Below are 13,159 nucleotides of genomic sequence, written 5' to 3'. Positions count from 1 at the left end.
GAGAACGGAAACGATTCCCAAGCTCTTCGTGATGCTGAAATTGACGAAGGTAGAAATCAAGAAAAGAATCAAGTGTTGATGATTGACAAGACCACTATTTTCAAGAAAAGGGGCAAAGGGAAGAAGGGGAACTTCAAGAAGAACGGCAAGCAAGTTGTTGCTCAAGTGAAGAAGCACAAGTCTGGACCTAAGCCTGAAACTGAGTGCTTCTACTGCAAAGGGACTGGTCACTGGAAGTGGAACTGCCCTAGATACTTGGCGGATAAGAAGGATGGCAAAGTGAACAAAGGTATATTGGATATACATGTTATTGATGTGTACTTTACTAGTGTTTATAGCAACCCCTCGGTATTTGATACTAGTTCAGTTGCTAAGAATAGTAACTCGAAACGGGAATTGCAAGATGAACAGAAACTAGTTAAGGGCAAGGTGACGATGTGTGTTGGAAGTGGTTTCAAGATTGATATGATCATCATCGCACACTCCCTATACTTTCGGGATTAGTGTTGAACCTAAATAAGTGTTATTTGGTGTTTGCGTTGAGCATGAATATGATTTGATCATGTTTATTGCAATACGGTTATTCATTTAAGATAGAGAATAATTGTTGTTCTGTTTACATGAATAAAACCTTATATGGTTACTCACCCAATGAAAATGGTTCGTTGGATCTCGATCATAGTGATACACATATTCATAATATTGAAACCAAAAGATGCAAAGTTAATTATGATAAGTGCAACTTATTTGGGGCACTGCCGTTTAGGTCATATTGGTGTAAAGCGCATGAAGAAACTCCATGCTGATGGGCTTTTGGAATCACTTGATTATGAATCACTTGATGCTTGCGAACCATGCCTTATGGGCAAGCTGACTAAGACTCCGTTCTCCGGAACAATGGAGCGAGCAACTGACTTATTGGAAATAATACATACTGATGTATGCGATCCGATGAGTGTTGAGGCTCGCAGCAGGTATCGTTATTTTCTGACCTTCACAGATGATTTGAGCAGATATGGGTATATCTACTTGATGAAACATAATTCTGAAACATTTGAAAAGTTCAAAGAATTTCAGAGTGAAGTGGAAAATCATCGTGACAAGAAAAGAAGGTTTCTACGATCTGATCGCGGAGACAAATATTTGAGTTACGAGTTTGGTCTTCAAATTAAAACAATGTGGAATAGTTTCACAAATTCGTGCCACCTGGAACACCACAACATAATGGTGTGTCCGAACGTCATAACCGTACTTTATTGGATATAGTGCAATCTATGATATTTCTTACCGATTTATCACTATAGTTTTGGGGTTATGCATTAGAGACAGCTGCATTCACGTAAAAAGGGCACCATCTAAATTTGTTTGAGACAACACCGTATGAACTGTGGTTTGGCAAGAAACCAAAGTTGTCGTTTCTTAAAGTTTGGGGTTGCAATGCTTATAAGAAAAAGTTTCATCCTGATAAGCTCAAACCCAAATCGGAGAAATGTTTCTTCGTAGGATACCCAAAGGAGACAGTTGGGTACACCTTCTATCACAAATCCGAAGGCAAGATATTCGTTGCTAAGAATGGATCCTTTCTAGAGAAGGAGTTTCTCTCGAAAGAAGTGAGTGGGAGGAAAGTAGAACTTGATGAGGTAACTGTACCTGCTCCCTTATTGGAAAGTAGTTCATCACATAAATCTGTTCCTGTGACTACTACACCAATTAGTGAGGAAGCTAATGATGATGATCATGTAACTTCAGATCAAGTTACTACCGAACCTCGTAGGTAAACCAGAGTGAGATCCGCAACAGAGTGGTATGGTAATCCTGTTCTGGAGGTCATGTTACTTGACCATGACGAACCTACGAACTATGAGGAAGCGATGGTGAGCCCAGATTCCGCAAAATGGCTTGAGGCCATGAAATCTGAGATGGGATACATGTATGAGAACAAAGTGTGGACTTTGGTTGACTTGCCCGATGATCGGCAGGCCATCGAGAATAAATGGATCTTCAAGAGGAAGACGGATGCTGATAGTAGTGTTACTATCTACAAAGCTAGAATTGTCGCAAAAGGTTTTTCGAGAAGTGCAAGGTGTTGACTACGATGAGAGTTTCTCACTCGTATCTATGCTGAAGTCTGTCCGAATCATGTTAGCAATTGCCACATTTTATGAAATCTGGCAAATGGATAAACATAACTGCATTCCTTAATGGATTTATTAAAGAAGAGTTGTATATGATGCAACCAAAAGGTTTTGTCAATCCTAAAGGTGCTAACAAAATATGCAAGCTCCAGCGGTCCATCTATGGACTGGTGCAAGCATCTTGGAATTGAAATATACGCTTTGATAAGTTGATCAAAGGATATAGTTTTTTACAGACTTGCGGTGAAGCTTGTATTTACAAGAAAGTGAGTGGGAGCACTACAGCATTTCTGAAAAGTACATGTGAATGACATATTGTTGATCGGAAATAATGTAGAATTATTCTGCAAAGCATAAAGGAGTGTTTGAAAGGAGTTTTTCAAAGAAAGACCTCGGTGAAGCTGCTTACATATTGAGCATCAAGATCTATAGAGATAGATCAAGACGCTTGATAAGTTTTGCAATGAGTACATACCTTAACAAGATTTTGAAGTAGTTCAAAATGGAACAGTCAAAGAAAGAGTTCTTGCCTATGTTACAAGGTGTGAAATTGAGTAAGACTCAAAGCCCGACCACGGCAGAAGATAGAAAGAGAATGAAAGTCATTCCCTATGCCTTGGCCATAGGTTCTATAAAGTATGCGATGCTGTGTACCAGTTCTATTGTATACCCTACACTAATTTTTGCAAGGGAGTACAATAGTGATCTAGGAGTAGATCACTGGACAGCGGTCAAAATTATCCTTAGTGGAATAAGGATATGTTTCTCGATTATGGAGGTGACAAAAAGGTTCATGGTAAAGGGTTACGTCGATGCAAATTTTGATACTGATCTAGATGACTATAAGTCTCAATCTGGATACATATTGAAAGTGGGAGCAATTAGCTAGAATAGCTCCGTGCAGAGCATTGTTGACATAGAAATTTTCGAAATACATACGGATCTGAATGTGGCAGACCCGTTGACTAAACTTCTCTCACAAGCAAAACATGATCACACCTTAGTACTCTTTGGGTGTTAATCACATAGCGATGTGAACTAGATTATTGACTCTAGTAAACCCTTTGGGTGTTGATCACATGACGATGTGAACTATTGGTATTAAATCACATGGTGATGTGAACTAGATTATTGACTCTAGTGCAAGTGGGAGACTAAAGGAAATATGCCCTAGAGGCAATAATAAAGTTATTATTTATTTCCTTATATCATGATAAATGTTTATTATTCATGCTAGAATTGTATTAACCGGAAACATAATACATGTGTGAATACATAGACAAACAGAGTGTCACTAGTATGCCTCTACCTGACTAGCTCGTTGATCAAAGATGGTTAAGTTTCCTAGCCATTGACATGGGTTGTCATTTGATTAACGGGATCACATCATTAGGAGAATGATGTGATTGACTTGACCCATTCCGTTAGCTTAGCACTCGATCGTTTAGTATGTTGCTATTGCTTTCTTCATGACTTATACATGTTCCTATGACTATGAGATTATGCAACTCCCGTTTACCGGAGGAACACTTTGTGTGCTACCAAACATCACAACGTAACTCAGTGATTATAAAGGTGCTCTACAGGTGTCTCCAAAGGTACTTGTTGGGTTGGCGTATTTCGAGATTAGGATTTGTCACTCCGATTGTCGGAGAGGTATCTCTGGGCCCACTCGGTAATGCACATCACTTAAGCCTTGCAAGCATTGCAAATAATAAGTTAGTTGCGGGATGATGTATTACGGAACGAGTAAAGAGACTTGCCGGTAACGAGATTGAACTAGGTATTGAGATACCAACGATCGAATCTCGGGCAAGTAACATACCGATGACAAAGGGAACAACGTATGTTGTTATGCGGTCTGACTGATAAAGATCTTCGTAGAATATGTGGGAGCCAATATGAGCATCCATGTTCCGCTATTGGTTATTGACCGGAGACGTGTCTCGGTCATGTCTACATAGTTCTCGAACCCGTAGGGTCCGCACGCTTAAAGTTTTGATGACAGTTATATTATGAGTTTATATGTTTTGATGTACTGAAGGTTGTTAGGAGTCCCGGATGTGATCACGGACATGACGAGGAGTCTCGAAATGGTCGAGACATGAAGATTGATATATTGGAAGCCTATGTTTGGATATCGAAAGTGTTCCGGGTGAAATCGGGATTTTACCGGAGTACCGGAGGGGTTACCGGAACCCCGCGGGGGTTAATGGGCCATAGTGGGCCTTAGTGGAGAAGAGGAGAGGCGGCCAAGGCAAGGGCCGCGCGCCCCTCCCCCTAGTCCGAATAGGACAAGGAGAAGGGGGCGGCGCCCCCCTTTCCTTCTTCTCCTCCACCTCTTTCCCCCTCTTCTCCTAATCCAACAAGGAAAAGGGAGGGAGTCCTACTCCCGGTGGGAGTAGGACTCCTCCTGGCGCGCCCCCTCCTGGACGGCCGCACCTCCCCCCTTGCTCCTTTATATACAGGGGTAGGGGGGCACCCTAGAGACACAACAATTGATTTAATCTTTTAGCCGTGTGCAGTGCCCCCCTCCACCATAGTCCACCTCGATAATACTGTAGCGGTGCTTAGGCGAAGCCCTGCGTCGGTAGAACATCATCATCATCACCACGCCATCGTGCTGACGAAACTCTCCCTCAACACTCGGCTGGATCGGAGTTCGAGGGACGTCATCGGGCTAAACGTGTGCTGAACTCGGAGGTGTCGTACGTTCGGTACTTGATCGGTCGGATCGTGAAGACGCACGACTACATCAACCGCGTTGTGCTAACGCTTCCGCTTTCGGTCTACGAGGGTACGTGGACAACACTCTCCCCTTTCGTTGCTATGCATCACCATGATCTTGCGTGTGCGTAGGAATTTTTTTTGAAATTACTACGTTCCCCAACAATCAGTGCAACATGCGGCGTGTCCTGGCAGCTCAGGAGGCCAGGCATCACGTTGTCCTGGTAGAAATGGAGATGGTCCTCAGGGAACCACCTGAGCCCCCAGTGCCTCCCGAGGCTCAGGGTCCTGGTGACTCGTGAGGAGCCATTCCTTCACCGCGTACCTTCAGCTGCACCAACTCTCCTTCGTCGACAGAACCAGGTGACATTTTCCAAGTTCATTTAGTTGGGAGCGCCCTTCGGGCTGCATCATTCCCAGGCCGCGTGGGTCCGTCCCTCTGGCATGTATCCCTTTTGCTTATGTCTTCAGTTTACTCTGTTGGGGCACCCCTCGGGCTGCATCATCCCCAAGCCGCTCAGGCCTGACCCAGTGGCACGTATCTTTCTGCATTTACCCAAGCTGATTTGTCTTCCATGCTTAATCTGCCTATGATTATCACCTGCTCAGTTGCCACCCGCCACGAGTCCACCCCTCTATGATGCAATCCGCTTGCGCGTTAAAAGGGGGGCTCCTGAGCATCGTGACTTAGGAGCTCTTACTGGCTCTCCAGCCCTCACCCCTGGCCTTGACCACGGCATCGCGACCTGGCATACCAGCGGCGGCTGAGCTCGCTCGAGGGCCGGGACCTGAGGACGTAGAGCGCTTGCACCTAACCGTCTCGCAGGAACACACAGCCATCGAAGACTCAAGACCAGGCGCAACCCGCCTTGAGGTAGGGCCTCGTGAGTCCCGCACTAGCTCACGAGTGCCCAGATACACCTCGCAGCCCTGTCGTGCAAGCCACGTGTCAGGGCGGGGCTGTACACGCCCCGGGGGCTCCTCCCGGAGGGGGCCCCCCTCCCACGCACAAGTGGAAGCACCATGCTCCGCGCTGGCCGTCGACACTACCGAGGAGCGGCTATGCCCGTGCACAAGCGGAAGCGCTATGCTCTGTGCTGGTGATAAACAACTGAGGGCGGCTCCACGGTCGTACCAACCTCAGGGAGCCCCAGCGTCCAGCCTCACCGCAACGCCTCCCCTCGGGAGAGCCGCGCGAGGGGGCTGGACACGGGGGTTGCGCTTGAGTCACGCCCAAGCGTACGCCACCCAACCAGGCCTCCCGGGCCTGGGGGCTGCTCTCGGGTCACGCCCAAGCGCACGCCGCCCAAACAGGTCTCCCGGACCTGGTCGTCGCACGCCCCTCCCGAGGGCTCGGCGAGGGAAGGTATGGAGATTGTTTGCATGTCAAGGGGGACTCCTGAGCATCGCGACTCAGGAGCATAACTGGTCACGTAGCCCCTCACTCCTTGGTCCGTCCTGGTCTCCGGTCGGCCCAATGGCGGTTGAGGTATGCGCGGGGCCGGGCTCTGCCGACGTAGAACATTAGTCTATCCTCGCGTACTCTCCCTATAAGCTATTTGCGCGTCAAGGGGGACTCCTGAGCATCGCGACTCAGGAGCCTAACTGGTCACGTAGCCCCTCACTCCTTGGTCCGTCCTGGTCTCCAGTCGGCCCAATGGCGGTTGAGGTATGCGCGGGGCCGGGCTCTGCCGACGCAAAACATAAAGCAAATAGGAAGAAAATCGCAAAATCTCGAAGCAAATATTACAAAACATATTGTCCTCACAATACCAAATGAGAAGTTTAACGCCTCCATGAGGCCTGGTGCATATTACAGGAACAGGAAAGTAGCCGCGGGTCACCCCTGGACACCGCCACCACCTGCAAAAGATGCTCCTCCCTGAGTAACGTCGCCTTCACCTGCACCACCAGCCGCAGGATCGGCGGCATCGCCGGACAAGGGTGCGGAGACAAAGCCGCGGAACTTCTTCAGCAGGGCCTCGACCTGACCTTGTACGGCTGCGGCGGCGGATGCACAGTGATCGTCAGCCACAGGCTCCAGCAGCTCATCAAGACAAGCGTTGGGGTCGCGGAGGTACAGAAGGCTGAAGACGCGAGTCAATGCCGCTGAAGACAGAACGCGAGCTTCTGCCTCCGCCATGGGATAGATACCGTCCACGACTTCCTCGAGCGCCTTCACCAAGAGGGGGAGCAGCAGGGCAGGGCCATCCTCATCAGTGGTCAGCCGCCTCTCCAAGCCGTGCTCGTAGAGCGTCTTCAGTGCCACGCGAGACCTCTCCTCGAGATCAGCAAAGGCCACGCGGTCCTCAGCTAGGACCCGCGCCTTGGCATCAAGATCGGCCTCCCTCGCCTTCACCTTCTTCTCCAGCTCTTCCAGCCGGCTGCGCTCGGCAGCCTGCGTCTTCCCCAGCTCCTCCAGCTCAGCATCACGGTTCTTGATGGCGTCCTCTCGGGCCTTCATCTCCTCCTCCTTCGCCAGGCGGCCGCGTGCTTCTTTGGAATGCTTGTCGCGCAGGTTCTTCAACTCGTCCTCCAGCTCTTGGCAGCGGTCGCGGGCAGCCTTGGTGTCTTTCAATGCCGCCTCACGGTCGGCTGCAGCATTGGCGGCGCTCTGTTTATCCTTCTCGGAAGACACCGCAGCCTGGCTCAGCGCCGCGCGAACCGCCGAGTCGGAGTGAAGCCAGCCAGAGGCCAGTTCAAGGTGCCCGGCCACCAGGCGCGCATCCGCGCTCAGGAGATCTGCCTGCAGCTGGGTCATCTCCGAAAGAGCACGCTCCAGGACAGCAGCAGAAGCAGAAGAACCTGGGAGTGGAGGTGCAGCAGTGGGAGGAGGCGACGCTGTCACTAGGGCTCGGGAGACTGCGGGTTCCGGAGCAATCAGAACCTCTTCAGCCGAGCCAGACGCCGGCACTTCAGGAGCCAGAGGGGCCATGGGGGCTGACTCTTCCCGGCGATGCTCTTACTGGCCTCGCGAGGGCGACCGGGCCGGGGAGGTGTGGGTGTTGCTGCCTCCTTTCCCTGCGGAGGGAGGCGCGGCCGCCGTATCCCCTTCCTTTTCTTCGCCGAAGGTGTCAGCCTGATCAAGGGTGAAAATCAGGAAAAAAACAAGTACAGGTAGGGACAAGACGAAGCTCAAGGCACTTACCGATCCACCGCGACGTATTCCACCTTCCGCTTGGGGAGCTTGAAGCCCGAAAGCACCGGGGCCTAGGAAGTGGGCGTGCGGGCCCCAGTGGCAGAAGGCGGCGCGGCAGGAGAGCTGGAGACAGCTCCGGGCGGCGCCAAGGCGGAGGCAGCATCCCGTGGGATCAGTGACGACCTACTCCTCGTCGGGACGACGGGCGGTTCTCCCTCCTCCTGGCAGGCCTCGACTTCGGCGTCGTTAGGAAGGGCGCGGAGGATTTCAGCTTTGCTCAAGGGGGGAGTTTTCCCCCATCTCTTCGAGGGTCGCCTCCGAGTCTCCCTCCTCTTCCTTCCCCCCGCCGGACTCGTCGGAGGACACCTCCATCGGCTTCAATGCTGCAGGGGCTCCAGAGAGCGCAGGCGGCACCAGCCCGCGTGCGTTGAAGGTCGGCCTGGAAAGTACAAGTGGCTCCCAGTCCTTGCGGAGGAACAAAGGAGTGAAGGCGCTCGGCGGGTACTCCTGGTTGTCCCCAACTATGAGGCACAGGATAGCAGCCAGTTCGTCGCCAGGCAGGGCCCCTGGCCTCAGGCGGGTCTTTTCTTCTTCATCTTCGAGCTTCCACAAGGGGCGCGCACGCGCCTGAAGCGGGGCGACGCACAACATCAAGAACTCCCTCAGGAGCGTGGCCCCTGTGACCTTCACCGCCTTCGCGTTGCCCGGCTTCAGGTCGATCTGCATCTGCTCCAACACCGTCGACGTCCGCTCATCAGCAGGCTCCGCACGAGGCCACCCTTTGTTGAACTGGGGCGCCTCCATCGGCAACACCAAATGCGGATGGGCGCGCTTGGCGTCCATCATGACCCATTTGGCTCGGATGTTGTCGGCCCTCTTCCCGGTGCTCGAGATTGAGTTGGCCTTGCCCGATGCGATGAAATTGGCACACCCGAAGATGTGTCCATCGCTGACGCGAAGGAAGAAGAAGTGGCGTAGAAGCGCCACGGATGGCATCACACCCAAGTACGCCTCATAGTAGTAGGCGAAGATGGACAGGAGGAGGATAGAGTTGGGGTGGAGGTGCAACGCCTGCAACCCGTAGTGGTCAAGGACCTCATAAAAGAAATCGGAGAAGGGGGAACCAGCCCGACGGCGATGCTGCTCGAGAAGAAGGGGAAGAAGGTGCTTCCCTCGGGCTCCGGCACGTCGGAGGCAAGCCGGAGCTCCGTCTTGCCCCCTTCATTGCTCTCCCCCGCCGTCAGCAGGCGCGCGGAGGCAAGGCTATTTTCTGTGATGGTGGGTGCTTCCAGAGTTGGCTCGTACCAAGCCGGCGCCGAGGAGGGCTTAGTCTTGCGCGGCGCCATGGGTCGCAGATGCGGAGCGAGATTGGAGCAGATCTGGAGGTATCGGTGGCGAGGAGCGAGAAAGGGGATCTGGAGCGAGGCGAGGAAGAATCAATGAAGGCAAGCTCTATCTACGCCAGCCTTTTGTCAAATCAAGCAGTTGCCGAGGCAGCGTGGGGTAGCGGAGACGCCCACGTCCAATCAACCGCCACACGTCAAGTTCTCTACAACCGGATATTAACAAATTCCCATCTGCCACATAACCGCGGGCACGGCTCTCGAAAGTTTATACCCTGCAGGGGTGTCCCAACTTAGCCCATCATAAGCTCTCACGGTCAACGAAGGATAAACCTTCTCCCAGGAAGACCCGATCAGTCTCGGAATCCCGGTTTACAAGACATTTCGACAATGGTAAAACAAGACCAGCAAAGCCGCCCGAATGTGCTGACAAATCCCGATAGGAGCTGCACATATCTCGTTCTCAGGGCACATCGGATTGTCCAAGCTTCCGGTAGGCCAGCCCAGAGTTGCCCCTGGTGGCCACCGGCGACTGACAGGTTGGACCAACACTCAGAGGAGCACTGGCCCGGGGGTTTAAAATAAAGATGACCGTTGAGTCTGCAGAACCCAAGGGAAAAAGGCTTAGGTAGGCAAATGGTAAAACCAAGGTTGGGCCTTGCTGGAGGAGTTTTATTCAAAGCGAACTGTCAAGGGGGGTCCCATAAATCACCCAACCGCGTAAGGAACGCAAAATCAAGGAACATAACACCGGTATGACGGAAACTAGGGCGGCAAGAGTGGAACAAAACACCAGGCATAAGGCCGAGCCTTCCACCCTTTACCAAATATATAGATGCATTAATAATATAAGAGATATTGTGATATCCCAACATAAACATAATCCAACATGGAGCAATCTTCAACTTCACCTGCAACTAACAACGCTATAAGAGGGGCTGAGCAAAAGCGGTAACATAGCCAAACAACGGTTTGCTAGGAAGGTGACAAAGGTTAGAGGTTCATGGCAATTTGGGAGGCTTGAAGAGCAAGTGAATAGGTAACGCGGCATAGCAATAGAGCGAACAACTAGCAAGCAAAGATAGAAGTGATTTCGAGGGTATGGTCATCTTGCCTAAGATCCCGCAAAGAAGAAGAACGAGTCCATGAAGAAGACAAGCGGACGTAGTCGAACGAATCCTCACAACTCCGGAACGAAACCGAAGCTAACGAGAGAAGCAACCCGGAAAGAAACAAACAACATAGTAAACAACCACCACATACACATGACATGATGCAAAAACAAATATGATGCATGACCGGTTTAATGAGGCATGGCATGGCAAAATGCAACAAACAACACTACAAATTAAGTGGAGCTCAATATGCAACGAGTTGCATATTGACGAAACACCACATCAATTATTTAGTTCTCTCTCGGTTATGTACCCAACAATGTTAAATGTTGTTAACCATGGCAAGAGGTGAAGCATAAGGAAACTACCTATTTAAGCAAGTTAAATGAGGCCGGAAACAAACAACAACAATTCCGGAAAATGCTCATGTCCATATATTGGGATTGGTACTGTTCTGCCATAAACGCAATTTTAATATTTTTAAACAGCAAAATGAAGTGCACCATGTTAAACTAGGCATTTTTCTACCCCATTTACATATGAAGTTTATTAAAATCCGAGCTACGGTTAATTAGTTATGAATTAAATCATTTTAATATGGCATTTATGCAAAATTAAATAAACAGCATTTTAAACATTTTAACATGGGATGAAAGTGGCAAATTATTAATCTACACAAAATTCTAAGCATTTTACATATTTAGTTTGTTTTAATCCGATGCACGGTTGTGGAGTTATTAAATGCATGAAGTGCAAGGGTTTTTCTGTAAAACAGTCGTTCTCTGGATAAATAGCAAATTGCAGAACTGGGAAAAAACATGGTACGGGCCGCATCTGACTAGCCCAATAGAGGGCCAGGGGCGCTGCTCACCCTGGCCTTGGGCCGGTCGGTGGAGTAGAAGGGCTGGAAGGGGCGCTGGATCGAACGAGGAGGCCAGATCGGGTCAACGCAGCGAGCAAAGGCGCGGGACGAGCCGCTGGTTGACGCGGTCAACGCGAGCACCTACGCCTGTGGACGAAGAAGGCAGCAGCGGTGCAGCGGCAGGAAACAGGGGCAACGGCGGCGGCTTGGCGCTGGACTCGGCGCGGGCGTCTCGCGGCGAGATCCGAAGAGGGGACTTGGCGGAGTGAGGGCGCACGGGAACTGGCCGGATCCGAGGCCAGGGCGGCGGCTTGGGGAGGCGGACGAAGCACTCATTCGTCTCGCACGAGCGGAAGCGGCGGCAGCAGAAGTGCAGGGGAAGCAGGGGAGCGGCTGCAGCAGGACTTGGCGGCGCCGGCGGCAGGGGAGGCATGGACCCTTCCGGATCCAGGCGATACAGAGGGTTGGGGAGGTGCGTCGACAGCTCGGCGTCCTCCGGGCGCTGCATCGGGAAGCCAAGAGAGAGGGAGACGTGAGACAGAGAAGGTGAAGGGGAAAAACACAGGAGCGGCGACAGGGCGTCTCACCGGGCAAGGAGGAGCTCCGGCGACGGGCATCGCAGGAGGTCCGGGACGGGGCACCGGCGTCCAGATCCGGCTGGACCTCAGCGCAGGCGGTTCCGTGGCCGGTCGAAGAAGAAGCAGGCGGCAGGAACTTGGAGTGTAGGCGATGGAATGGAGCAGAGCTTGGGGCAGTCGACGCAGACAAGGGAAGCGATGGGACTTCGGCGCGGCAGGGAGCTCGGCGGACGGGGTTGAGCTGGAGGAGCTCGGTGCATCAGGTGCGGGACGCGCGAACAACGACGAGGATGCAGGGGAGGCCCGGGCAGCACGCGGGGCTGCTGCTGCTGGCCGACGGCCACCGGTGCGAGGATGGGTGCCCTCGGCGCTTGGGCAGAGGAGAGGTTGGATCGATGGATTTGGAAGTCTCGGTGGTGGCTGGTTGGGAGGAGATCCCGAGGTGGGAGATGAGTGCGGCGGCGGCGGCAGGGACAAATCCCCTAGAATTTAGGGTTGGTCTATTTAAGTAGGTAGGGGATTGGGAAGGGGTTACTCGGTCCGTCCGATCATAATCGGGCGGTCGAGAAAATTAGATAGGGAGTCCAAATAAGAAAACGGAGATGTTTCGTAGATGTTAGGGGATGATCCGGACCCAACAGTCACAACAGTCCGGCTCGGGTTCAGGGAAGTTTTCGGACGCACGCCAGAGGGGGTTGGTGGTTGTGCAGAGAGGGTCAAACGGTCAGACAAGAGAGAAGCGAAAATCCGGTTAGACTCAGAACGGTCAACGAACGCAAGGGGGGACGCGGCAACTACGAGCGGATGCAAGTTTTTAAAACATGGCGGCAACGAAGTGCCGATGCAATGCAAATGATGCGATGATGAATGCAACACACAAATAAACCACAGCTGACTCACCAAACAAGGAAGGCAATCGGAGCGTCGGTCTCGGGGCGTTACATTTGTGAAAGTCCAATTAAGCGTCTTGATCTATCTCTATAGATCTTGATGCCCAATATATAAGCAGCTTCACCGAGGTCTTTCATTGAAAAACTCTTGTTCAAGTATCCTTTATGCTATCCAGAAATTCTATATCATTTCCAATCAACAATATGTCATCGACATATAATATTAGAAATGCTACAGAGCTCCCACTCACTTTCTTGTAAATACAGGCCTCTCCAAAAGTCTGTATAAAACCATATGCTTTGATCACACTATCAAAACGTTTATTCCAACTCCGAGATGCTTGCACCAGTCCATAAATGGATTGCTGGA

At 51.3% G+C, this 13,159-nt stretch overlaps 1 protein-coding gene across 1 annotated transcript; it reads right to left on the bottom strand.

The window, feature by feature from the left end:
• Positions 1-8,025: 8,025 nt before the first annotated feature.
• On the bottom strand, positions 8,026-12,782 carry LOC141021333 (uncharacterized). The gene is made up of 2 exons (XM_073496779.1): positions 11,331-12,782; positions 8,026-10,549 (listed from the first exon to the last, which is right to left on the bottom strand). Exon 2 carries the CDS (start codon positions 8,995-8,997, stop codon positions 8,269-8,271), a length of 729 nt encoding a protein of 242 aa, XP_073352880.1. The 5' UTR covers positions 8,998-10,549; positions 11,331-12,782; the 3' UTR covers positions 8,026-8,268.
• Positions 12,783-13,159: the final 377 nt, after the last annotated feature.

Source organism: Aegilops tauschii, chromosome 4 (genome assembly GCF_002575655.3).
Source record: "Aegilops tauschii subsp. strangulata cultivar AL8/78 chromosome 4, Aet v6.0, whole genome shotgun sequence".
Classification (NCBI taxonomy): Eukaryota; Viridiplantae; Streptophyta; class Magnoliopsida; order Poales; family Poaceae; genus Aegilops; species Aegilops tauschii.
Note: the sequence above shows the minus strand (reverse complement) of the source record. Positions and strands in the feature narration are given on the sequence as shown.